Source organism: Telmatherina bonti (assembly GCF_933228915.1).
Source record: "Telmatherina bonti genome assembly, chromosome: 18".
Taxonomy (NCBI): Eukaryota; Metazoa; Chordata; class Actinopteri; order Atheriniformes; family Telmatherinidae; genus Telmatherina; species Telmatherina bonti.
The window spans coordinates 39,689,890-39,716,073 of record NC_136616.1 but is presented as its reverse complement, the minus strand read 5'-3'; the positions used below and the strand labels follow the sequence as shown (position 1 = coordinate 39,716,073).

The window sequence follows — 26,184 nt, the reverse complement described above, 5'->3', positions numbered from 1 at the left end:
CACTCTGCCGTCCCATCTGGTATAACCACTACCAGTCATTGTCCCACTTCTAAGGATTTGTCAGACATTCCTCTAGCCTACCATGACCTCGCTGAGGTGTTCAGTAAAGAGAGGGCCCTTTCTCTTCCTCCTCACCGACCATATGACTGCGCCATAGACTTGTTACCTGGGGCTCCGTTGCCAGCCAGTCGTCTGTACAATCTTTCTAAGCCAGAGACTGAGGCCATGGAGAAATATATTTCGGATTCGCTGGCTGCTGGTTTAATTAGACCTTCTTCCCCTGTTGGCGCAGGTTTTTTCTTTGTATCAAAGAAGGATGGTTCTCTTTGGCCTTGTATTGACTACCGGAGATTAAATGCTATAACCATAAAGAATAAGTATCCTCTGCCACTTCTTGAGCCTGCCTTCAACTCTCTCCATGGCTCAACAATCTTCACAAAGCTAGATCTCCGCAACACATATCATCTGGTCAGGATAAAAGAGGGAGATGAGTGGAAGACAGCCTTCAAGACCCCACTCGGCCATTTTGAGTATCGAGTCATGCCTTTTGGACTTTGTAATGCCCCTGCTGTTTTCCAAGCCTTAGTTAATGATGTGCTGAGAGACTTCCTGAACCGTTTTGTTTTCGTCTATTTAGACGATATCCTCATCTTTTCCCACAACCTCGCCGAACATATACAACATGTCCGACAAGTCCTGCAGAGACTTCTGGAGAATCGCCTATTCGTTAAGGCCGAGAAGTGTGATTTTCATAAGAACACTGTTTCTTTCCTCGGATACATTTTTGAGAGTGGGCAGGTCCGAGCAGATCCTGAGAAGGTCAAAGCTGTTACCGAATGGCCAGTCCCAACTTCTGTCAAGCAGCTGCAACGTTTCTTGGGTTTTGCTAATTTTTATCGCAGATTCATTCGCAATTATAGCCGCATCGCAGCTCCCCTGACAAAACTTACATCGCCTACAGTCCCATTTGTCTGGTCTGAGGCAGCGGCTCAGGCTTTTGTCAAGTTAAAGGATCTATTCACCACTGCTCCTGTCCTCTCCACCCTGATCTCAACCATCAATTTGTGGTGGAGGTTGATGCTTCAGATGTCGGCGTTGGAGCTGTCTTGTCCCAACGATCCCCAGAGTCTCAGAAGTTACATCCTTGTGCCTTTTTCTCTCGACGTCTAACACCAGCTGAGCAGAACTACCATGTCGGTGATGGGGAACTCTTAGCCATCAAACTTGCCCTGGAGCAGTGGCGCCATTGGTTGGAGGGATCCAAAGTGCCATTCCTCATCTGGACTGACCATAAGAACCTGGAATACCTACAGTCTGCTAGACAAATGAATCCCCGACAGGCCCGTTGGTCTCTTTTCTTCAATCGATTCCACTTCACGCTGTCATACAGACCTGGGTCCAAAAACCAGAAACCGGATTCTCTCTCTCGCCAATTTCCACCCAAGACTGCAGTTTCACCTGATACCATCTTACCTGCAACCTGCGTTGTAGCCGCTGTTTCCTGGGAGGTGGAGGACAGGGTTAGAGGCCCAACAGCAACAGCCTGACCCTGGCACAGGTCCCCGTAACCGCCTTTATGTCCCCGATTCAGTACGTTCCCAAGTCCTCCAGTGGGGACATTCCTCCCGCCTAGCATGCCACCCTGGTTCTGTGCGAACACTCTTTTCTGAGACGCAGATTCTGGTGGCCCACAATGGATAAAGATGTCCGGGAGTTTGTTGCAGCCTGTACGACGTGTGCACGCAGTAAGTCATCGCATCAGCCACCTGCGGGATTTCTTCGTCCATTACCTGTTCCAAGCAGACCCTGGTCGCACATTGCTCTGGACTTCGTCACTGGTCTTCCAGCCTCAAGAGGTAACACCACCATCCTCACAGTTGTTGATCGCTTTTCCAAAGCTGTTCACTTTATTGCCCTTCCCAAACTTCCTACTGCCAAGGAGACAGCCAACTAACTTGTTCATCATGTCTTTCGGCTCCATGGTCTGCCCACAGACATAGTATCAGACAGAGGACCTCAATTTACATCCCAGGTATGGAAGTCGTTTTGTCACTCACTCGGGGCCACTGTGAGCCTGTCGTCTGGTTTCCATCCCCAGACCAATGGCCAGGCTGAGAGGTCTAATCAGGATCTGGAAACTGCCCTGAGATGTGTGGCTGAGTCCAACCCCTCCTCCTGGTGTGACCATCTGGACTGGGTAGAGTATGCTCACAACTCCCTTACCTCTTCTGCTTCAGGCTTATCACCTTTCGAATGCTCCCTGGGATATCAGCCGCCCCTGTTTCCAGCACAGGAGGTGGAGGTTTCTGTGCCGTCGGTCCAGCTACACATCCGCCGCTGCCGACGGATTTGGAGGAAGGCTCGAACTGCGCTCCTTCATGCCTCCGTACGTACCCGCCGCATGGCGGATCGTCATCGGACTCCTGGACCCCATTATGTACCTGGCCAAAAGGTTTGGTTATCAGCAAAGAACATTCCATTGCGTACTGATGCCAAGAAGTTGGCCCCCCGCTTTTTGGGTCCTTTTGAGGTTGAGCGGATCATTAATCCCACCGTGGTCAAACTGAAACTCCCCAGTTCCATGAGAGTCCACCCTTCTTTCCATGTCTCCCAACTCAAGCCTGTTTCCTCTAGTCCTCTCGTCCCTCCTTCCAGACCCCCTCCTCCCGCCCGGCTTGTGGCGGGTCGCCCTGCCTATTCTGTGCGGCGTCGGGGTCGTGGCTTCCAGTTTCTGGTGGACTGGGAGGGGTATGGTCCTGAGGAGCGTGCCTGGGTTCCGCGCTCATTTACTCTGGATGCCTCCCTGGTCCAGGATTTTCGTCGTGCTCATCCGGAAAAGTTTCGGTCGCCCGGTGGCTCCCGTGGAGGGGGGGGGTACTGTTGTGGTTCCTGCTCTGACCTGTGCTGCAGTGGGTGTGCCTGTTTCCCTGGCAATCAAGTCCACACCAGGTTCTCATCGGGTAATCAGCAGCAGCAAGATAAAAGGCCAGCTCAGTTCACCAGTCATCGCCTGATTGTTGTTTCATCTGTGGTAACAGCTCTCGGCCATTGCAGCATTTCTGCTTAAGAATTTAAACTGCTTGTTTCACAACTGTCTGTTCTGTCACCAGTGCATGATTCTTGCCTGCCTGCCCGTCAACCTGCCTGCCTGCCCGTCAACCTGCCTGCCTGCCCGCCAACCTGCCTGCCTGCCCGCCAACCTGCCTGCCTGGCCACCTACCATTCTGCCCAGGAGAACAATAAACCTGTCCTAGTATCCACATCCAATCTGCACTCGGGTCCTTGTTTGTCCTACACTACAACAGATGGAATCAGGATTGACAGCAGAACCAGATGGAATCAGGATTGACAGCAGAACCAGATGGAATCAGGATTGACAGCAGAACCAGATGGAATCAGGATTATAAACAGGTTTAATAACAGATCTGATCACATAAAACAAATGAAGATGGATTGAAACATCATTCACTGAACAGGTGAACACAGGTGAGCTGCAGAGGACGAGTCAGCCTGGTCACAAAGTCTCTCTCTCCTCGACTGAAGCGCCGCACATCTAAGACACAAACACATAAACAGATAAACAGCAGCAGAACCACCATGTAGTTCCAGCGGGACCGTCATGAAGTTCCAGCGGGACCGTCATGAAGTTCCAGCGGGACCGTCATGAAGTTCCAGCGGGACCGTCATGAAGTTCCAGCGGGACCGTCATGAACACACACTTCAGGACCCTGCAGGTCGCCTGGTGGAGGTGTGTGTGTGTGTGTGTGTGTGTGTCTTACCATAGGATCTCTGATGAGTGTGTTTCCTGCAGGTGATGAAGATCGGCCGACAAACAAGATCACTGCTGCACACACACAACAGGAAGTGGAGGAGGGGGTCGTCATGGTTACCGTCATACACCTGTACACACACACACACACACACACACACACACACACACACACACACACACACACACACACACACACACCACATGTAGTGATAAATACCTGGATGACATTCTATTCTATTCTATTCTACAGTCATTCAGCAGATGCTTCTGGCCGCTTATATATGAGAGAGAGGGTTAAACTAAGAACCGGACCGGGTTCTCCGTCCACTCCGACAAGCAGCTAAACTGAGAACCGGACCGGGTTCTCCGTCCGCTCCGACAAGCAGCTAAACTGAGAACCGGACCGGGTTCTCCGTCCGCTCCGACAAGCAGCTAAACTGAGAACCGGACCGGGTTCTCCGTCCGCTCCGACAAGCAGCTAAACTGAGAACCGGACCGGGTTCTCCGTCCGCTCCGACAAGCAGCTAAACTGAGAACCGGACCGGGTTCTCCGTCCGCTCCGACAAGCAGCTAAACTGAGAACCGGACCGGGTTCTCCGTCCGCTCCGACAAGCAGCTAAACTAAGAACTGGACCGGGTTCTTGGTGGCAAGGTCCCGGGGGTGGATGAGATCTGCCCGGAGTTCCTTAAGGCTCTGGATGCTGTGGGGCTGTCCTGGCTGACACGCCTCTGCAGCATCGCGTGGACATCGGGGGCAGTACCGCTGGACTGGCAGACTGGGGTGGTGGTCCCCCTTTTTAAGAAGGGGGACCGGAGGGTGTGTTCCAATTACAGGGGAATCACACTCCTCAGCCTCCCTGGTAAGGTCTATTCAGGGGTCCTGGAGAGGAGGGTCCGCCGGATAGTCGAATCCCGGATTGAGGAGGAGCAGTGTGGTTTTCGTCCTGGTCGCGGAACAGTGGACCAGCTCTATCCCCTCGTTGGGGTCCTGGAGGGGGCATGGGAGTTTGCCCAACCAGTCTACATGTGCTTTGTGGACCTGGAGAAGGCATTCGACCGTGTCCCCTGGGGGCTCCTGTGGGGGGTACTCCGGGAGTATGGGGTACCGGACCCCCTTGTGCGAGCTGTCCGGTCCCTGTACGACAGGTGTCAGAGCTTGGTCCGCATTGCCGGTAGTAAGTCGGATTCGTTTCCGGTGAGGGTTGGACTCCGCCAAGGCTGCCCTTTATCACCGATTCTGTTCATAACTTATATGGACAGAATTTCTAGGCGCAGCCGAGGGGTTGAGGGGATCCGACTTGGTGGCCTCAGGATTGGGTCCCTGCTTTTTGCGGATGACGTGGTCCTGTTGGCTTCATCTGGTCGTGATCTCCAGCTCTCGCTTGAGCGATTCGTGGCCGAGTGTGAAGCGGCTGGGATGAGAATCAGCACCTCCAAATCTGATCGACAGAAGGATCGGTGCGGCGTCTGCAGTAATGTGGACTCTGCGCCGGTCTGTCGTGGTGAAGAAGGAGCTGAGCCAGAAGAACCAGATCTCGTATACAGGCGGCTGAAATGAGATTCCTCCGCAGGGTGGCCGGGCTCTCCCTTAGAGATAGGGTGAGGAGCTCGGTCATCCGGGAGGAGATCAGAGTAGAGCCGCTGCTCCTCCGCATCGAGAGGAACCAGTTGAGGTGGCTCGGGCATCTGGTCAGGATGCCTCCTGGACCTCCCTGGTGAGGTGTTCCAGGCACGTCCCTCTGGGAGGAGACCCCGGGGAAGACCCAGGACACGCTGGAGGGATTATATCTCTCGGCTGGCCTGGGAACGCCTCGGGACCCCCCCGCAGAGTTGGCAAATGTGGCTGGGGAGAGGGAAGTCTGGGCTTCCCTGCTTAGGCTGCTGCCCCCGCGACCCGACACCGGATAAGCAGCAGAAGATGGATGGATGGAACTGGGAGACTGAAGATGACCCGCTCCAGTAGTGTGGACATGAACGGCACCAGTGGGACCAGCCGGTAGTTTCCAACCTGGACTGGGTTGAGTGTGGGTTTCTTCAGCAGCGGGGTGACCCGAGCTTGCTGGAAGACAGAGGGAAAGACAGCGGATTCCAGAGAGGAGATGATAATATGGGTCACTGCAGATTGATTGGAGGTAAAATGCTCTGCAGGATGTCGGTAGGGACCGGATCCAGAGGACAGATAGTGGCTTTAGAGTTGACTAGAAGTTTAGAGACTTGGTCCTCATTCAGAGGGCAGAAAGAGCAAAGTGAGGCACCACTAGCTGGATGTGGTGGACTGAGCTGGTCAGGCTCAGAGAAGTGATTCCTGATGGTAGCAGCATGGAAACACCTGGAGGACATGGAAACACCTGGAGGACATGGAAACATCTGGAGGACATGGAAACATCTGGAAACACCTGGAGGAACATGGAAACACCTGGAGGAACATGGAAACACCTGGAGGAACATGGAAACACCTGGAGGAAATGGAAACATCTGGAGGACATGGAAACATCTGGAAACACCTGGAGGAACATGGAAACACCTGGAGGAACATGGAAACACCTGGAGGAACATGGAAACACCTGGAGGACATGGAAACACCTGGAGGACACCAGACCTCCACCTGAACAAAGCCAATCAGACTTCCTATTGGTTCTTATAATCAATAATCATGTCCTCCAGCCGTACCAGAGAGGCAGGTCACAGATACCTGGCAGGTAAAGGTACTCACCAGGCTCCGCCCCCGAGGGTACACTTTGATGTGACCTTTGACCCTGACAGATCTCTGAAGCCCCTCCCACTGAGAATCAGCCAATCCCAGCAGGAGGCGAACCATCACACCTGAGAACCAGACGTGGGCCTCACCGGTCCCGTCGTCAATGACCAACCTGATAAATAAAAGTTCAGAAACAAATCAATCATATAAAATCAGTTTATCAGACTAAAACTTATAAAACATTATTGATTACAACACGATTAATCACAACAGATCAATAATCCTAACTGATCAGGCTATTGATCAAAAGACTTTTAGTCAAGATGATCAATCAGACCATCAGGATGTCACTGGAAGTCCGTCCCAGATCTGACACCAACGTGTCCAGTTAGGAGACACAGTTTCACCTGCTGTCACAGTCAGCGGTACTCAATGTCCTCATGTCCTCATCCTGTAGTCAATGTCCTTATCCTGTTGTCAATGTCCTTATCCTGTTGTCAATGTCCTCATGTCCTCATCCTGTAGTCAATGTCCTCATGTCCTCATCCTGTACTCAATGTCCTCATGTCCTCATCCTGTAGTCAATGTCCTTATCCTGTTGTCAATGTCCTCATGTCCTCATCCTGTTGTCAATGTCCTCATGTCCTCATCCTGTAGTCAATGTCCTCATGTCCTCATCCTGTAGTCAATGTCCTCATGTCCTCATCCTGTAGTCAATGTCCTCATGTCCTCATCCTGTAGTCAATGTCCTCATGTCCTCATCCTGTAGTCAATGTCCTCATGTCCTCATCCTGTAGTCAATGTCCTCATGTCCTCATCCTGTAGTCAATGTCCTCATGTCCTCATCCTGTTGTCAATGTCCTCATGTCCTCATCCTGTTGTCAATGTCCTCATGTCCTCATCCTGTTGTCAATGTCCTTATCCTGTTGTCAATGTCCTCATGTCCTCATCCTGTAGTCAATGTCCTCATGTCCTCATCCTGTACTCAATGTCCTCATGTCCTCATCCTGTACTCAATGTCCTCATCCTGTTGTCAATGTCCTCATCCTGTTGTCAATGTCCTCATCCTGTAGTCAATGTCCTCATCCTGTAGTCAATGTCCTCATGTCCTCATCCTGTTGTCAATGTCCTCATGTCCTCATCCTGTTGTCAATGTCCTCATCCTGTAGTCAATGTCCTCATGTCCTCATCCTGTACTCAATGTCCTCATCCTGTTGTCAATGTCCTCATCCTGTTGTCAATGTCCTCATCCTGTTGTCAATGTCCTCATCCTGTTGTCAATGTCCTCATGTCCTCATCCTGTCGTCAATGTCCTCATCCTGTACTCAATGTCCTCATGTCCTCATCCTGTTGTCAATGTCCTCATCCTGTAGTCAATGTCCTCATGTCCTCATCCTGTTGTCAATGTCCTCATCCTGTAGTCAATGTCCTCATCCTGTAGTCAATGTCCTCATGTCTTCATCCTGTAGTCAATGTCCTCATGTCCTCATCCTGTAGTCAATGTCCTCATGTCCTCATCCTGTAGTCAATGTCCTCATGTCCTCATCCTGTAGTCAATGTCCTCATGTCCTCATCCTGTAGTCAATGTCCTCATGTCCTCACCCTGTAGTCAATGTCCTCATCATGTCCTCATCCTGTAGTCAATGTCCTCATCATGTCCACATCATGTCCTCATCCTGTAGTCAATGTCCTCATCATGTCCACATCATGTCCTCATCCTGTAGTCAATGTCCTCATCATGTCCACATCATGTCCTCAACCATTAGTTAATGCCCTCATCATGTCCACATCATGTCCTCATCTTGTAGTCAAGGATGGTAACAGACTGGGGATGCATTTCCTTGGAAGACCACACAGACCTCATCCCAGTCGAAGGGACCCTGACTGGGATATGAGGTACCAGGATGAGGTTCTCAGATCCATGTCCAGACCAGATGCTAGTGCAGTGGTACCTGGTTCTGGTCAGGACAATGTTCTACCTCATGTGGACTACATTGTGTCAGCAGGTCCTGCATGGACCGGCTTGTCCAGCAGACCTGAATCCAGTCCAGCACCTCTGGGACATCCTGTCTATTTCTGTCCAGGGTTTGGCTGAAACCGGATCCAGGTCTGGGAGGAGACCTAGGAGGAGTTGTAGGGACTGCATTCAGGAACATGGAGACCACAAACACTTAATGATCATCTGGAGCAGTTTCCATGGAAACCTGGTCTCTGGACCTCATAGAGTCCTGGTCCTGGTGTTCGTCCATCATGATGTTAGTTCATTCCATCACGTTCCAGGATGTGATAAAGATCCATGTGGAATATCTATTGATCCGGATCTGGGACAGGGTTCTCTGCTCTGCATCAAACCCAGACCAGAAAGCGGTTCTTACTTTGCTTTGGACTGAAATCCAGAAGACAAGGATCCACACCGAGACCTGCAGGACTGAAGGACAGACGTTAGACGCTTCATTTACACACACATCCCACACACCAACACACCGGCTTCAGACAGAAACATGCCGTCCTCGTGAACTACATTGTGTGTGTGTCTGCTGAGGACGATGCAGGTCTAGAACTACAACATGGGACAGAACCGGCTGCTGTCCCTCATCTAGTTCTAGACCTGGTCTGCAGAGGACCGGGTCTGCAGTCTGACCCATACCTTTGTGTAGTACCTGTTTGCACAGGGTGTAGTACCTGTGTGTAGTACCCGTGTGTATAGGGTGTAGTACCTGTGTGTAGTACCCGTGTGTATAGGGTGTAGTACCTGTGTGTACAGGGAACCACAGTTGCAGCAACTCCACTGCAGCTGCAGAAACAGGAAACACACCACGTGACCTTTGACCCTACTTATCATGCTCTGCTGCTCGCTGCTCAGAGACCACAGACCCAGGTGCATGATGGGAGCAAGAGGAGGAGCATAGCTGAAAACACAAACTATATGAACAAACAACAAAAATACATCAATAAAGGTGTGAACTGGTATGCAGGTACCTGGCATCTCCAAGTGACATCACTGTGATGCAACTGACAGGTAGGCAAGAGAAGTACACACCTCCTGACCTGAAACACAAGTACACACACGGGTAAACAGGTATACTACAGGCACACGCACAGGTATACTAAAGGTACACGCACAGGTATACTACAGTTACACACAGGTAGACTAAAGGTACACGCACAGGTATACTACAGTTACATGTACAGGTATACTACAGGTACACAGGTTAATTATGAAGAGTAACATCAGCTGGCTGGTCAATCTGCTCCGAGCATGCTCATAAATCATGCTACAGAACACCTGTACAGGTGTACATCCAGTGAAACTCTGATGTCACAGAACACCTGAGTGTTACCTGGACAGCTTTCTCTGGAAATGAGACAGTAGAAGTGTGTTCCCTGGCAACAGGCCAGGTGGGTAGGGGGTGTGGCTTAGGTCCAGATATACTCTGAGACTCCTCCCAGTTTGGTCACAGAGTGTAAGACGCATACCTGGAAACACAAATGAACTTAGAGTTATGTTTAATAATCATTTCTACCTGTGTGTACCTGTGTGTGAGTGTGTACCTGTGTGTGCATGCTCAGCCTGGGTGTGTATTCTCTCCGTCAGCAGACCCTGAACACACACCATCTCTGAGCTGAAACAGATCAATAAGAACTATTGAGTTGAATCAGCTGCAATTCCTCAGACAGCCACATGGGGGCAGCAGACAGCCCGTTTACCTGCAGTCCAGCGCCTCAGAGACAGTCAGGACGGGGGGGGGGACAACCTGAGGACACATGGAGGGACGGCTTTCAGTAAGTGGAGGTTGATGTTGGAGACTGCAGAACATGACATGAAGGGCGGGAATCGAACATGTGACCATCTGTCAGGATGATCGAGTCAGTTGTTTACAAAGTGTTTCTATAATATAGTCAAGTCTCTTCCCATGAACGAATGCCCATCCAACCAACAGAGATCCATTATCTCCTGGTAACTGGAGATCAATAAATTAATGTATTGATTAGACTGTTAGCCTCATGCTATGCTAACTGTTTCCAAACAGTCGTTAACTAGCAGCTGAATACCAACCTGCCTTCACCTCGTGAGACTCACCTGGACATGTTGGACACCTTGCTGACTCATATTTCTGGGTTTAAAGCATATGATCCTTTAAAACACAATCAATCTTATAGATTTCTGCATCAACACTGATCAGAAGCTAAGACTAAGAAGACTAAATCACAATAGTGGTCGGAAAAATTCGACTTTTATCTAATATTTTTATTTAACCTTTATTTTACAGGTAAAATCAAATGAGAACAACTTATTTAGAATGATGACCTGGCCAGAGACCCGGTCAGAGGAGGGCTAAAGCAGATCGCGACGGGTGTTATTTCAGTGTCAACGTGATGATTGACGGGAGAACTGAACGGAGGGAGTTTAAGACCTTTGCTGCAGTAACGTAAAAGGAATTCTGACCGAACACAGTACCGAGTTTCGGGACAGATGGAGTCATGAAGTTGCTGGACCTCTGGTGATAGTCGCTTTGGGAAAGATGCACGATGCACGGTGCACCAGTGGCAAAGCAAATGGATGATTGGTAGACCGCATCCAGGCAGTCACGGGCACATTTGGCAGCCATTAGGTAGAGGTTGTCAGAATCCAGCTTATAGAGTATGGTCATTTTCACCAGGATGTGTTTAGCAGAGTGAAGGAAGGACGCCTTCTGATGATAGAGAAACCCGAGACCTGTAGACTATAAATATGAAGCTTGACCGAAAGAGAGGGGGTCCAACCAGAAACCAAAGCATCGGTAGGAGTTGACAGACTCCAGTTCTGAACCATCAGACCAGGTGATGTTTGGGGGACCGATGACACCGTTTTAAAGCATTTAGTTCTGTTTGGATTGAGACGCAGATGGAGATGGTTAGAGGACGTATCGGTAGAAGTGGGACTGAGGTGGAGGGTGGCTGCAGCAGGGTGGAGGGAGGACCCAGAGGAGTAAATAATGGTGTCGTCAGCGTAGAAGTGGATTCATCACTGGATGAAAAGCGGGGTTTATAGTGGACCAGTGTCAGGAACTGGGCAGTAAAGGCTTGTGATGACTGGTTGAGAAGCGAAACCGTGCTTGTTTTACTGGTAATGAAAATGTCATGGAGGTGGGCAGGTGAGTGGAAAGGAGTTTATTTTCCATCATTTTAGCCGTTTTTTCCAGATGTCCTTGGGATCAGATCCACTTGATGAGAATTTATTTTTAAAGCAAGTTTATCTGGACAGAAACTTTCATGTAGAAGACCTGTCAAAGTGTTTTACAGGACACGTTAAAACCATTACAGGTGGTGTAAGGATCAGAAAATACAACACAAACAGCTAAATCATAAAATCTGAGATTATATGAAAATAATTAAAAGCAAGATTCATTTAAAGTTGCTGCAGATGTCATGCAGGAGCATGAGAGAAGAAAAGTTTTATATCTGGATATAAAGTGTTTCCAGGTGGTGAGAGTTCATTCTCATCTGGAAGTTTGTTCCACATTTACAGCATCACAGCTGAATGCTGCTTCTCTGTGTTCAGTCTGGCCTCTGGTCTGGTCTCTGGACTCTGGTCTGGACTCAGTTCTAGTCTCTGGTGTGGACTCTGGTCTGGACTTAGTTCTAGTCTCTGGTCTGGACTCTGGTCTGGACTCAGTTCTAGTCTCTGGTGTGGACTCTGGTCTGGAGATAGTTCTAGTCTCTGGTGTGGACTCTGGTCTGGACTTAGTTCTCGTCTCTGGTGTGGACTCTGGTCTGGACTCAGTTATAGTCTCTGGTGTGGACTCTGGTCTGGACTTAGTTCTAGTCTCTGGTCTGGACTTAGTTCTAGTCTCTGGTGTGGACTCTGGTCTGGACTTAGTTGTAGTCTCTGGTGTAGACTCTGGTCTGGTCTCTGGACTCTGGTCTGGACTCAGTTCTAGTCTCTGGTGTGGACTCTGGTCTGGACTTAGTTGTAGTCTCTGGTGTGGACTCTGGTCTGGACTTAGTTCTAGTCTCTGGTGTGGACTCTGGTCTGGACTCAGTTATAGTCTCTGGTGTGGACTCTGGTCTGGACTTAGTTCTAGTCTCTGGTGTGGACTCTGGTCTGGACTCAGTTATAGTCTCTGGTGTGGACTCTGGTCTGGACTTAGTTCTCGTCTCTGGTGTAGACTCTGGTCTGGTCTCTGGACTCTGGTCTGGACTCAGTTCTAGTCTCTGGTGTGGACTCTGGTCTGGACTTAGTTCTAGTCTCTGGTGTGGACTCTGGTCTGGACTCAGTTATAGTCTCTGGTGTGGACTCTGGTCTGGACTTAGTTCTAGTCTCTGGTGTGGACTCTGGTCTGGACTTAGTTCTAGTCTCTGGTGTGGACTCTGGTCTGGTCTCTGGACTCTGGTCTGGTCTCTGGACTCTGGTATGGACTTAGTTCTAGTCTCTGGTGTGGACTCTGGTCTGGAGATAGTTCTAGTCTCTGGTGTGGACTCTGGTCTGGACTTAGTTCTAGTCTCTGGTGTGGACTCTGGTCTGGACTTAGTTCTAGTCTCTGGTGTGGACTCTGGTCTGGTCTTAGTTCTAGTCTCTGGTGTGGACTCTGGTCTGGACTTAGTTCTAGTCTCTGGTGTGGACTCTGGTCTGGACTTAGTTCTAGTCTCTGGTGTGGACTCTGGTCTGGACTTAGTTCTCGTCTCTGGTGTGGACTCTGGTCTGGTCTCTGGACTCTGGTCTGGTCTCTGGACTCTGGTATGGACTTAGTTCTAGTCTCTGGTGTGGACTCTGGTCTGGAGATAGTTCTAGTCTCTGGTGTGGACTCTGGTCTGGACTTAGTTCTAGTCTCTGGTGTGGACTCTGGTCTGGACTTAGTTCTAGTCTCTGGTGTGGACTCTGGTCTGGACTTAGTTCTAGTCTCTGGTGTGGACTCTGGTCTGGACTTAGTTCTAGTCTCTGGTGTGGACTCTGGCCCGGACTCTGGCCTAGCTGGACTATCTGACCTGGGTCTTTGGATCTAAAGCTTGTTACATACTCCCCGAGAAGCGAGAACGTTTCTCGTTCTTGAGGCAGTGAGAGGAAACAGTTCTTGTAGAGCATGTGGACTTCACCCTGCCGACGTCCTCATCAGACCCCCCTTCCCTCCAGCAGGCGTCACGCTGAATCAAACAGATTGATAGATGGGAGTGATCAATGGATGTGTGGTCTTTGGTCAGCAGAAGAAGAGCAACAACAGGTCCTGAAAACAACACGGTAGCAGCAGGCTAATGGTAACACCATGCTAACAGTAGCAGCATGCTAATGGCAGCGTTAGCACTCTGAGCTGATAGAGGAGGAAAGGGAAACCAAGATGCTCCAGACGGAGAAAGATCTGTTGTTGTAGATGGTGTGTTATGGTATGTAGATGTATGTATGTAGATGGTATGTTATGGTATGTAGATGTATGTATGTAGATGGTATGTTATGGTATGTAGATGTATGTATGTAGATGGTATGTAGCTGTATGTATGTAGATGGTATGTTATGGTATGTAGATGTATGTATGTAGATGGTATGTTATGGTATGTAGATGTATGTATGTAGATGGTATGTTATGGTATGTAGATGTATGTATGTAGATGGTATGTTATGGTATGTAGATGTATGTATGTAGATGGTATGTAGCTGTATGTATGTAGATGGTATGTTATGGTATGTAGATGTATGTATGTAGATGGTATGTAGATGTATGTATGTAGATGGTATGTAGATGTATGTATGTAGATGGTATGTTATGGTATGTAGATGTATGTATGTAGATGGTATGTAGATGTATGTATGTAGATGGTATGTAGATGTATGTATGTAGATGGTATGTTATGGTATGTAGATGTATGTATGTAGATGGTATGTTATGGTATGTAGATGTATGTATGTAGATGGTATGTAGATGTATGTATGTAGATGGTATGTAGATGTATGTATGTAGATGGTATGTTATGGTATGTAGATGTATGTATGTAGATGGTATGTAGCTGTATGTATGTAGATGGTATGTTATGGTATGTAGATGTATGTATGTAGATGGTATGTTATGGTATGTAGATGTATGTATGTAGATGGTATGTTATGGTATGTAGATGTATGTATGTAGATGGTATGTTATGGTATGTATGTAGATGGTATGTTATGGTATGTAGATGTATGTATGTAGATGTGTGTTATGGTATGTAGATGTATGTATGTAGATTTGTGTTATGGTATGTAGAGGTGTGTATGTAGATGGTATGTTATGGTATGTAGATGTGTGTATGTAGATGGTATGTTATGGTATGTAGATGTATGTATGTAGATGGTATGTTATGGTATGTAGATGTATGTATGTAGATGGTATGTTATGGTATGTAGATGTATGTATGTAGATGGTATGTTATGGTATGTAGATGTATGTATGTAGATGGTATGTTATGGTATGTAGATGTATGTATGTAGATGGTATGTTATGGTATGTAGATGTATGTATGTAGATGGTATGTTATGGTATGTAGATGTATGTATGTAGATGTATGTATGTAGATGGTATGTTATGGTATGTAGATGTATGTATGTAGATGGTATGTTATGGTATGTAGATGTATGTATGTAGATGGTATGTAGCTGTATGTATGTAGATGGTATGTTATGGTATGTAGATGTATGTATGTAGATGGTATGTAGATGTATGTATGTAGATGGTATGTAGATGTATGTATGTAGATGGTATGTTATGGTATGTAGATGTATGTATGTAGATGGTATGTAGCTGTATGTATGTAGATGGTATGTTATGGTATGTAGATGTATGTATGTAGATGGTATGTTATGGTATGTAGATGTATGTATGTAGATGGTATGTAGATGTATGTATGTAGATGGTATGTTATGGTATGTAGATGTGTGTTATGGTATGTAGATGTATGTATGTAGATGGTGTGTTATGGTATGTAGAGGTGTGTATGTAGATGGTATGTTATGGTATGTAGATGTATGTATGTAGATGGTATGTTATGGTATGTAGATGTATGTATGTAGATGGTATGTTATGGTATGTAGATGTATGTATGTAGATGGTATGTTATGGTATGTAGATGTATGTATGTAGATGGTATGTTATGGTATGTAGATGTATGTATGTAGATGGTATGTTATGGTATGTAGATGTATGTATGTAGATGGTATGTTATGGTATGTAGATGTATGTAGATGGTATGTTATGGTATGTAGATGTATGTATGTAGATGGTATGTTATGGTATGTAGATGTATGTATGTAGATGGTATGTTATGGTATGTAGATGTATGTATGTAGATGGTGTGTTATGGTATGTAGATGTATGTATGTAGATTTGTGTTATGGTATGTAGAGGTATGTATGTAGATGGTATGTTATGGTATGTAGATGTGTGTATGTAGATGGTATGTTATGGTATGTAGATGTATGTATGTAGATGGTATGTTATGGTATGTAGATGTATGTATGTAGATGGTATATTATGGTATGTAGATGTATGTATGTAGATGGTGTGTTATGGTATGTAGATGTATGTATGTAGATGTGTGTTATGGTATGTAGATGTATGTATGTAGATGGTGTGTTATGGTATGTAGATGTATGTATGTAGATGGTATGTTATGGTATGTAAATGTATGTATGTAGATGGTATGTTATGGTATGTAGATGTATGTATGTAGATGGTGTGTTATGGTATGTAGATGTATTTATGTAGATGGTATGTCATGGTATGTAGATATATGTATGTCGATGGTGTGTTATGGTATGTAGATGTATGTATGTAGATGGTGTGTTATGGTATGTAGATGTATGTATGTAGATGGTATGTCATGGTATGTAGATGTATGTATTAGATGGTATGTTATGGTATGTAGATGTATGTATGTCGATGGTATGTTATGGTATGTAGATGTATGTATGTTATGGTATGTAGATGTATGTATGTAGATGGTATGTTATGGTATGTAGATGTATGTATGTAGATGGTATGTTATGGTATGTAGATGTATGTATGTAGATGGTGTGTTATGGTATGTAGATGTATGTATGTAGATTTGTGTTATGGTATGTAGATGTATGTATGTAGATGGTATGTTATGGTATGTAGCTGTATGTATGTAGATGGTATGTTATGGTATGTAGATGTATGTATGTAGATGGTATGTTATGGTATGTAGATGTATGTATGTAGATGGTGTGTTATGGTATGTAGCTGTATGTATGTAGATGTGTGTTATGGTATGTAGATGTATGTATGTAGATGGTGTGTTATGGTATGTAGATGTATGTATGTAGATGGTATGTTATGGTATGTAAATGTATGTATGTAGATGGTATGTTATGGTATGTAGATGTATGTATGTAGATGGTGTGTTATGGTATGTAGATGTATGTATGTAGATGTGTGTTATGGTATGTAGATGTATGTATGTAGATGGTATGTTATGGTATGTAGATGTATGTATGTTATGGTATGTTATGGTATGTAGATGTATGTATGTAGATGGTGTGTTATGGTATGTAGATGTATGTATGTAGATGGTATGTTATGGTATGTAGATGTATGTATGTAGATAGTGTGTTATGGTATGTAGATGTATGTATGTAGATGGTATGTAGATGTATGTATGTAGATGGTATGTTATGGTATGTAGATGTATGTATGTAGATGGTATGTTATGGTATGTAGATGCATGTATGTAGATGGTATGTTATGGTATGTAGATGTATGTATGTAGATGTGTGTTATGGTATGTAGATGTATTAGATGGTATGTTATGGTATGGAGATGTATGTATGTAGATGGTGTGTTATGGTATGTAGATGTATGTATGTAGATGGTATGTTATGGTATGTTATGGTATGTAGATGTATGTATGTAGATGGTGTGTTATGGTATGTAGATGTATGTATGTAGATGGTATGTCATGGTATGTAGATGTATGTATTAGATGGTATGTTATGGTATGTAGATGTATGTATGTCGATGGTATGTTATGGTATGTAGATGTATGTATGTAGATGGTATGTTATGGTATGTAGATGTATGTATGTAGATGGTATGTTATGGTATGTAGATGTATGTATGTAGATGGTGTGTTATGGTATGTAGATGTATGTATGTAGATTTGTGTTATGGTATGTAGATGTATGTATGTAGATGGTATGTTATGGTATGTAGATGTGTGTATGTAGATGGTATGTTATGGTATGTAGATGTATGTATGTAGATGGTATGTTATGGTATGTAGATGTATGTATGTAGATGGTGTGTTATGGTATGTAGCTGTATGTATGTAGATGTGTGTTATGGTATGTAGATGTATGTATGTAGATGGTGTGTTATGGTATGTAGATGTATGTATGTAGATGGTATGTTATGGTATGTAAATGTATGTATGTAGATGGTATGTTATGGTATGTAGATGTATGTATGTAGATGGTGTGTTATGGTATGTAGATGTATGTATGTTATGGTATGTTATGGTATGTAGATGTATGTATGTAGATGGTGTGTTATGGTATGTAGATGTATGTATGTAGATGGTATGTTATGGTATGTAGATGTATGTATGTAGATAGTGTGTTATGGTATGTAGATGTATGTATGTAGATGGTATGTAGATGTATGTATGTAGATGGTATGTTATGGTATGTAGATGTATGTATTAGATGGTATGTTATGGTATGGAGATGTATGTATGTAGATGGTGTGTTATGGTATGTAGATGTATGTATGTAGATGGTATGTTATGGTATGTTATGGTATGTAGATGTATGTATGTAGATGGTGTGTTATGGTATGTAGATGTATGTATGTAGATGGTATGTTATGGTATGTAGATGTATGTATGTAGATGGTGTGTTATGGTATGTAGATGTATGTATGTAGATGGTATGTTATGGTATGTAGATGTATGTATGTAGATGGTGTGTTATGGTATGTAGATGTATGTATGTAGATGGTGTGTTATGGTATGTAGATGTATGTATGTAGATGGTGTGTTATGGTATGTAGATGTATGTATGTAGATGGTATGTTATGGTATGTAGATGTATGTATGTAGATGGTATGTAGATGTATGTATGTAGATGTATGTATGTAGATGGTGTGTTAGACTGTCAACACAATCAGGGCTGAGCAGGGCGAGTAAACGATGACGAGAGACACTTCTCATATTTCAGAATGTCGACCAGTCGCTCTGATGAGCTTGTCTATCGGATCATGCCGACCTGTATCCAGGAGGGATTAGCGGTCTCACTCCGACATTAGCCTCTGGTAGCGTAGCTGCTAGCTAAATGGGGTTGGTAACTGTGGGCTCCATCGTCTCTGAGGCGTCAGGACGACTTTGTGGCCTGCCCATCACCAGCAGATGGTTGATGTTCCCCAGGACTTCTGGAGGTTGTGGAACTTTCCCAGTTGTGTCGGGGCTGTCGATGGGAAACATCAGAGCTCCACCAAAAGCAGGAAGGGACTAATTATAAAGGTTACCACTCCATTGTTGTGATGGCAACGTGTGATGCATGATATAATGGTCTACGATGGGCGACGTTGGGGCCTGAGGCAAGGAAAGCGATGGTGGAGAGTTTTATTTGGCTCTGTTCCCCAGTATGGGCATGTTCCTCTGCCACCACCAGCACACCTCCCTGGCACGGTCATGACTCCATGTGTTTGTGGAAGATGCTGCGTTTCCTCTACATGTTAACCTCACTCGTCCCTATTCAGGTATGTAGCTGTGAGACTCCTGTCAAAAGGCCAAAAGCATCATGATTTGATCAGATCTGTATGAAATGTCATAACTTCATGTTTTTATTGTCCTGTGTACAGATCAGAATCTCACAGTGAGAGTACTCGTCTTCATTCACCGCCACTCTCCTGCCAGACGTGTGAATGGAAAGACATTTGGCATCCGAGCAGCAAGATGGAGGATATTTGGGCGTCCATAGAGTGTATGCTGGACAAGGTTGGGGATACGGTCAGGGCCTGTGTTGCTCTTTACGACTACCTCGCCTACAGAGATGCTGCTAATGCCCCAGCTGGAGATACATCCTGGACCCTTAGCAGACCCAACTGCTGCTTCTGGAGAGCTGCTGCATGGAGGATGGAGGAGACAGGAGGAAGGGAACAGCAACCTCCAGGATGCAGGAAAGTTCTCTGGAGTCTGAGCATCAAGGGCCGCTCGCATCACAAGAAATGACTTCAGTGAGTTCCTCCAGACACCTGGAGGTCTTGTACCATGGCCAGAAGACAGTAGGGGTCTCTACAGCAGCCGTCAACGATCATTGTCCAAAGTCCAAAACACTTCCGATTGTCACATTATTTTTCTTCTTTACAAAGGAACCTCACTCCATTGTCTGGAGGTTTTATGGGCTTTAAAAGGACATTCTGACCTCTTGGTTCTTCCTGCTTTGGTCAGAATGTGGTGGGCTGAAACATGTCCTTGTACAGACTGAGGTTTATGAAATTCAGTATGTAGACACCTTGGGATGAATAAACACATGATTCCAACTAAAAGACGTTTGTCTGCCAGGGTTTGTGGAGCTGTGGGACCAAATGCAGGATGGAGGCCGACCTCAGCATGCAAGAACAGATTTATTCACACTAACTTTATAATGTCCAGGTTCACACTGGAGAGTAAAAGTTAGAAATATTTAGCTAAAAACAAAGAAATCACACAAGTTGTTACGTGTCAGAGACCTGAACAGTTTATAAAAACCAGTAGAAGTAGGTGATGAATATAAACCTGGAGCTGTTCTACAGCTGAGTTCCGTCCATCTCATTCATTGTCCGAACCGTTTAGTCCGATGAAGGCTAGCTGGGGTCCCTCCCAGCAGTCTCTGGACGAGAGGCGGTACACCTGGACAGGTAGCCAGTTATACTCTCCGTCTCCTGCATGATGTTTCGGAGCTTCCAGTGAAATTCTGCGAGGAGTTCTGGTGGCGGCAAGTCTTCCACATGCAGGACATGCTGCCACATCGGTGTCCTGCCGTCCAGCTTCAGGTGCAGCTCCACGCTCTGCTCTTCTGTCTGCTGCAGCGAGAACGACACAGCAGGTTCTGGTACTTTCCACCGGGGTTCCCACTCTTCCTCTGCTGAATGCAGCGCTTGGCTTTCATCAAGATGTCCAGGAGGTGGCGCCACCTTCTTCTGCAGACAGTCGTGGCTGTTTCTCTCCAGGATTTCCTCGCCATGAGCGAATCTTTGTCTGACTTTAGCAAAGTGTTGCAGATTGTCACACCGCCTCAGCCGGTTGCTGTTCAAACCCATCCATCGTTTATCTCCTCGGATGGTTGTTACTGATGACAATAAGCCACTTCTGTCTGAATAAATGTTGGCGTTTCCAGGTTCCACCCCCTTCAGGCCTCTGACCAATCCCAGAACGCTTCTCGGATCCCCTCCAGAAAAAGCTTCTGCCGGCCCGATGTCTGGAGAAATGTCTTCTGACACGTTAGCAGGAACAAAATGACGCTGAACAGCTCTGCAGGTTGATGTCCTCTCAGCGCAGACGGGATGTTTATCAGTAATATCAGCAGATAAAGCTCTACAGTCAGACCAGCATCGTCCACGGAGGACAGGACGTTCCTTCTGTCCACATCATGCACAGACAGCTGGAGTCCAACCCTCCTCAGACTCACGGCAACTGGTGTTCAGAGAAGGAGCCAATAGGAGGCGTGGACATGATGAGGCGTGGACATGGTGAGGCGTGGACATGATGAGGCGTGGACATGATGAGGCGTGGACATGATGAGACGTGGACATGATGAGGCGTGGACATGATGAGACGTGGACATGATGAGACGTGGACACGATGAGGCGTGGACACGATGAGGCGTGGACACGATGAGGCGTGGACATGGTGAGGCGTGGACATGATGAGGCGTGGACATGATGAGGCGTGGACATGATGAGACGTGGACATGATGAGACGTGGACATGATGAGGCGTGGACATGATGAGGCGTGGACATGATGAGGCGTGGACATGATGAGGCGTGGACATGACGAGACGTGGACATGACGAGGCGTGGACATGACGAGGCGTGGACATGATGAGGCGTGGACATGATGAGGCGTGGACATGATGAGGCGTGGACATGATGAGGCGTGGACATGATGAGACGTGGACATGATGAGACGTGGACATGATGAGGCGTGGACATGATGAGGCGTGGACATGATGAGGTGTGGACATGATGAGGCGTGGACATGATGAGGCGTGGACATGATGAGACGTGGACATGACGAGGCGTGGACATGACGAGGCGTGGACATGACGAGGCGTGGACATGACGAGGCGTGGACATGATGAGGCGTGGACATGATGAGGCGTGGACATGATGAGACGTGGACATGATGAGGCGTGGACATGATGAGGCGTGGACATGATGAGGCGTGGACATGATGAGACGTGGACATGATGAGACGTGGACATGATGAGACGTGGACATGATGAGGCGTGGACATGATGAGGCGTGGACATGATGAGGCGTGGACATGATGAGGCGTGGACATGATGAGACGTGGACATGATGAGGCGTGGACATGATGAGGCGTGGACATGATGAGACGTGGACATGATGAGACGTGGACATGATGAGACGTGGACATGATGAGACGTGGACATGATGAGGCGTGGACATGATGAGGCGTGGACATGAGGCGTGGACATGATGAGACGTGGACATGATGAGACGTGGACATGATGAGACGTGGACATGATGAGGCGTGGACATGATGAGACGTGGACATGGTGAGACGTGGACATGATGAGACGTGGACATGATGAGGCGTGGACATGATGAGGCGTGGACATGATGAGGCGTGGACATGATGAGACGTGGACATGAGGCGTGGACATGATGAGGCGTGGACATGATGAGACGTGGACATGATGAGGCGTGGACATGATGAGACGTGGACATGATGAGGCGTGGACATGATGAGGCGTGGACATGATGAGGCGTGGACATGATGAGGCGTGGACATGATGAGACGTGGACATGATGAGACGTGGACATGATGAGGCGTGGACATGATGAGGCGTGGACATGATGAGGCGTGGACATGATGAGACGTGGACATGATGAGACGTGGACATGATGAGGCGTGGACATGATGAGGCGTGGACATGATGAGGCGTGGACATGATGAGGCGTGGACATGATGAGACGTGGACATGATGAGGCGTGGACATGATGAGACGTGGACATGATGAGACGTGGACATGATGAGACGTGGACATGATGAGACGTGGACATGATGAGGCGTGGACATGATGAGGCGTGGACATGATGAGGCGTGGACATGAGGCGTGGACATGATGAGACGTGGACATGATGAGACGTGGACATGATGAGACGTGGACATGATGAGACGTGGACATGATGAGGCGTGGACATGATGAGACGTGGACATGGTGAGACGTGGACATGATGAGACGTGGACATGATGAGGCGTGGACATGATGAGGCGTGGACATGATGAGACGTGGACATGATGAGACGTGGACATGATGAGGCGTGGACATGATGAGACGTGGACATGATGAGACGTGGACATGATGAGGCGTGGACATGATGAGACGTGGACATGATGAGGCGTGGACATGATGAGGCGTGGACATGATGAGACGTGGACATGATGAGGCGTGGACATGATGAGACGTGGACATGATGAGACGTGGACATGATGAGACGTGGACATGAGGCGTGGACATGATGAGACGTGGACATGATGAGGCGTGGACATGATGAGACGTGGACATGATGAGACGTGGACATGAGGCGTGGACATGATGAGGCGTGGACATGATGAGGCGTGGACATGATGAGACGTGGACATGATGAGACGTGGACATGATGAGGCGTGGACATGATGAGGCGTGGACATGATGAGGCGTGGACATGATGAGGCGTGGACATGATGAGACGTGGACATGGTGAGGCGTGGACATGATGAGGCGTGGACATGATGAGGCGTGGACATGATGAGGCGTGGACATGATGAGACGTGGACATGATGAGGCGTGGACATGATGAGATGTGGACATGATGAGACGTGGACATGATGAGACGTGGACATGATGAGGTGTGGACATGATGAGACGTGGACATGGTGAGACGTGGACATGGTGAGGCGTGGACATGGTGAGGCGTGGACATGGTGAGACGTGGACATGATGAGGCGTGGACATGATGAGGCGTGGACATGATGAGACGTGGACATGATGAGGCGTGGACATGATGAGACGTGGACATGATGAGACGTGGACATGAGACGTGGACATGATGAGACGTGGACATGATGAGACGTGGACATGATGAGGCGTGGACATGATGAGGCGTGGACATGATGAGGCGTGGACATGATGAGACGTGGACATGATGAGGCGTGGACATGAGACGTGGACATGATGAGACGTGGACATGATGAGGCGTGGACATGATGAGACGTGGACATGATGAGGCGTGGACATGATGAGACGTGGACATGATGAGACGTGGACATGATGAGGCGTGGACATGATGAGACGTGGACATGATGAGACGTGGACATGATGAGACGTGGACATGAGGCGTAGACATGATGAGGCGTGGACACGATGAGGCGTGGACATGATGAGACGTGGACATGAGACGTGGACATGATGAGGCGTGGACATGATGAGACGTGGACATGAGGCGTGGACATGATGAGACGTGGACATGAGGCGTGGACATGATGAGACATGATGAGACGTGGACACGATGAGGCGTGGACATGATGAGACGTGGACATGAGACGTGGACATGATGAGGCGTGGACATGATGAGACGTGGACATGAGGCGTGGACATGATGAGGCGTGGACATGATGAGGCGTGGACATGATGAGACGTGGACATGATGAGACGTGGACATGAGACGTGGACATGATGAGGCGTGGACATGATGAGGCGTGGACATGATGAGACGTGGACATGATGAGACGTGGACATGATGAGACGTGGACATGATGAGGCGTGGACATGATGAGGCGTGGACATGATGAGGCGTGGACATGACGAGACGTGGACATGATGAGACGTGGACATGATGAGGCGTGGACATGATGAGACGTGGACATGATGAGGCGTGGACATGATGAGACGTGGACATGATGAGACGTGGACATGAGGCGTGGACATGATGAGACGTGGACATGATGAGGCGTGGACATGATGAGACGTGGACATGATGAGACGTGGACATGAGGCGTGGACATGATGAGACGTGGACATGATGAGACGTGGACATGATGAGGCGTGGACATGATGAGGTGTGGACATGATGAGACGTGGACATGATGAGACGTGGACATGATGAGGTGTGGACATGATGAGACGTGGACATGAGACGTGGACATGATGAGGCGTGGACATGATGAGGCGTGGACATGATGAGGCGTGGACATGACGAGACGTGGACATGATGAGACGTGGACATGATGAGGCGTGGACATGATGAGACGTGGACATGACGAGACGTGGACATGAGGCGTGGACATGATGAGGTGTGGACATGATGAGACGTGGACATGATGAGGCGTGGACATGATGAGGCGTGGACATGATGAGGCGTGGACATGATGAGGCGTGGACATGATGAGGCGTGGACATGATGAGACGTGGACATGATGAGACGTGGACATGATGAGGTGTGGACATGATGAGGCGTGGACATGATGAGACGTGGACATGATGAGGCGTGGACATGATGAGGAGTGGACATGATGAGGAGTGGACATGATGAGGAGTGGACATGATGAGGCGTGGACATGATGAGGCGTGGACATGATGAGGCGTGGACATGATGAGACGTGGACATGATGAGGCGTGGACATGATGAGGCGTGGACATGATGAGACGTGGACATGACGAGGCGTGGACATGATGAGGCGTGGACATGATGAGGCGTGGACATGATGAGACGTGGACATGATGAGGAGTGGACATGATGAGACGTGGACATGATGAGGCGTGGACATGATGAGGAGTGGACATGAGGCGTGGACATGATGAGACGTGGACATGATGAGACGTGGACATGATGAGGCGTGGACATGACGAGGCGTGGACATGATGAGGCGTGGACATGATGAGGAGTGGACATGATGAGACGTGGACATGATGAGGAGTGGACATGATGAGACGTGGACATGATGAGACGTGGACATGAGGCGTGGACATGATGAGGCGTGGACATGATGAGACGTGGACATGATGAGGCGTGGACATGATGAGGCGTGGACATGATGAGACGTGGACATGATGAGACGTGGACATGACGAGACGTGGACATGACGAGACGTGGACATGATGAGGCGTGGACATGATGAGGTGTGGACATGATGAGACGTGGACATGATGAGGCGTGGACATGATGAGGCGTGGACATGATGAGGCGTGGACATGAGGCGTGGACATGATGAGACGTGGACATGATGAGGCGTGGACATGATGAGGAGTGGACATGATGAGGCGTGGACATGATGAGGCGTGGACATGATGAGACGTGGACATGATGAGGAGTGGACATGAGGAGTGGACATGATGAGGAGTGGACATGATGAGGCGTGGACATGATGAGGCGTGGACATGATGAGGAGTGGACATGATGAGGAGTGGACATGATGAGGCGTGGACATGATGAGGCGTGGACATGATGAGACGTGGACATGATGAGACGTGGACATGATGAGGCG

At 47.6% G+C, this 26,184-nt stretch overlaps 1 protein-coding gene across 1 annotated transcript in view; it reads right to left on the bottom strand.

The window, feature by feature from the left end:
* Nucleotides 1–3,461: 3,461 nt before the first annotated feature.
* ctc1 (CTS telomere maintenance complex component 1) overlaps nt 3,462–26,184 on the bottom strand; it is a gene marked incomplete at both ends in the record, with an annotated part of 65,804 nt that continues 43,081 nt past the window's right edge. Inside the window, 9 exons of the mRNA XM_079257903.1 lie at nt 3,462–3,553; nt 3,780–3,900; nt 6,486–6,642; nt 8,846–8,898; nt 9,223–9,379; nt 9,450–9,518; nt 9,812–9,947; nt 10,023–10,093; nt 10,179–10,225. Of these exons, the coding sequence (XP_079114029.1) occupies nt 3,462–3,553; nt 3,780–3,900; nt 6,486–6,642; nt 8,846–8,898; nt 9,223–9,379; nt 9,450–9,518; nt 9,812–9,947; nt 10,023–10,093; nt 10,179–10,225 (903 nt within the window). The remainder of the gene's footprint in view (nt 3,554–3,779; nt 3,901–6,485; nt 6,643–8,845; nt 8,899–9,222; nt 9,380–9,449; nt 9,519–9,811; nt 9,948–10,022; nt 10,094–10,178; nt 10,226–26,184) is intronic.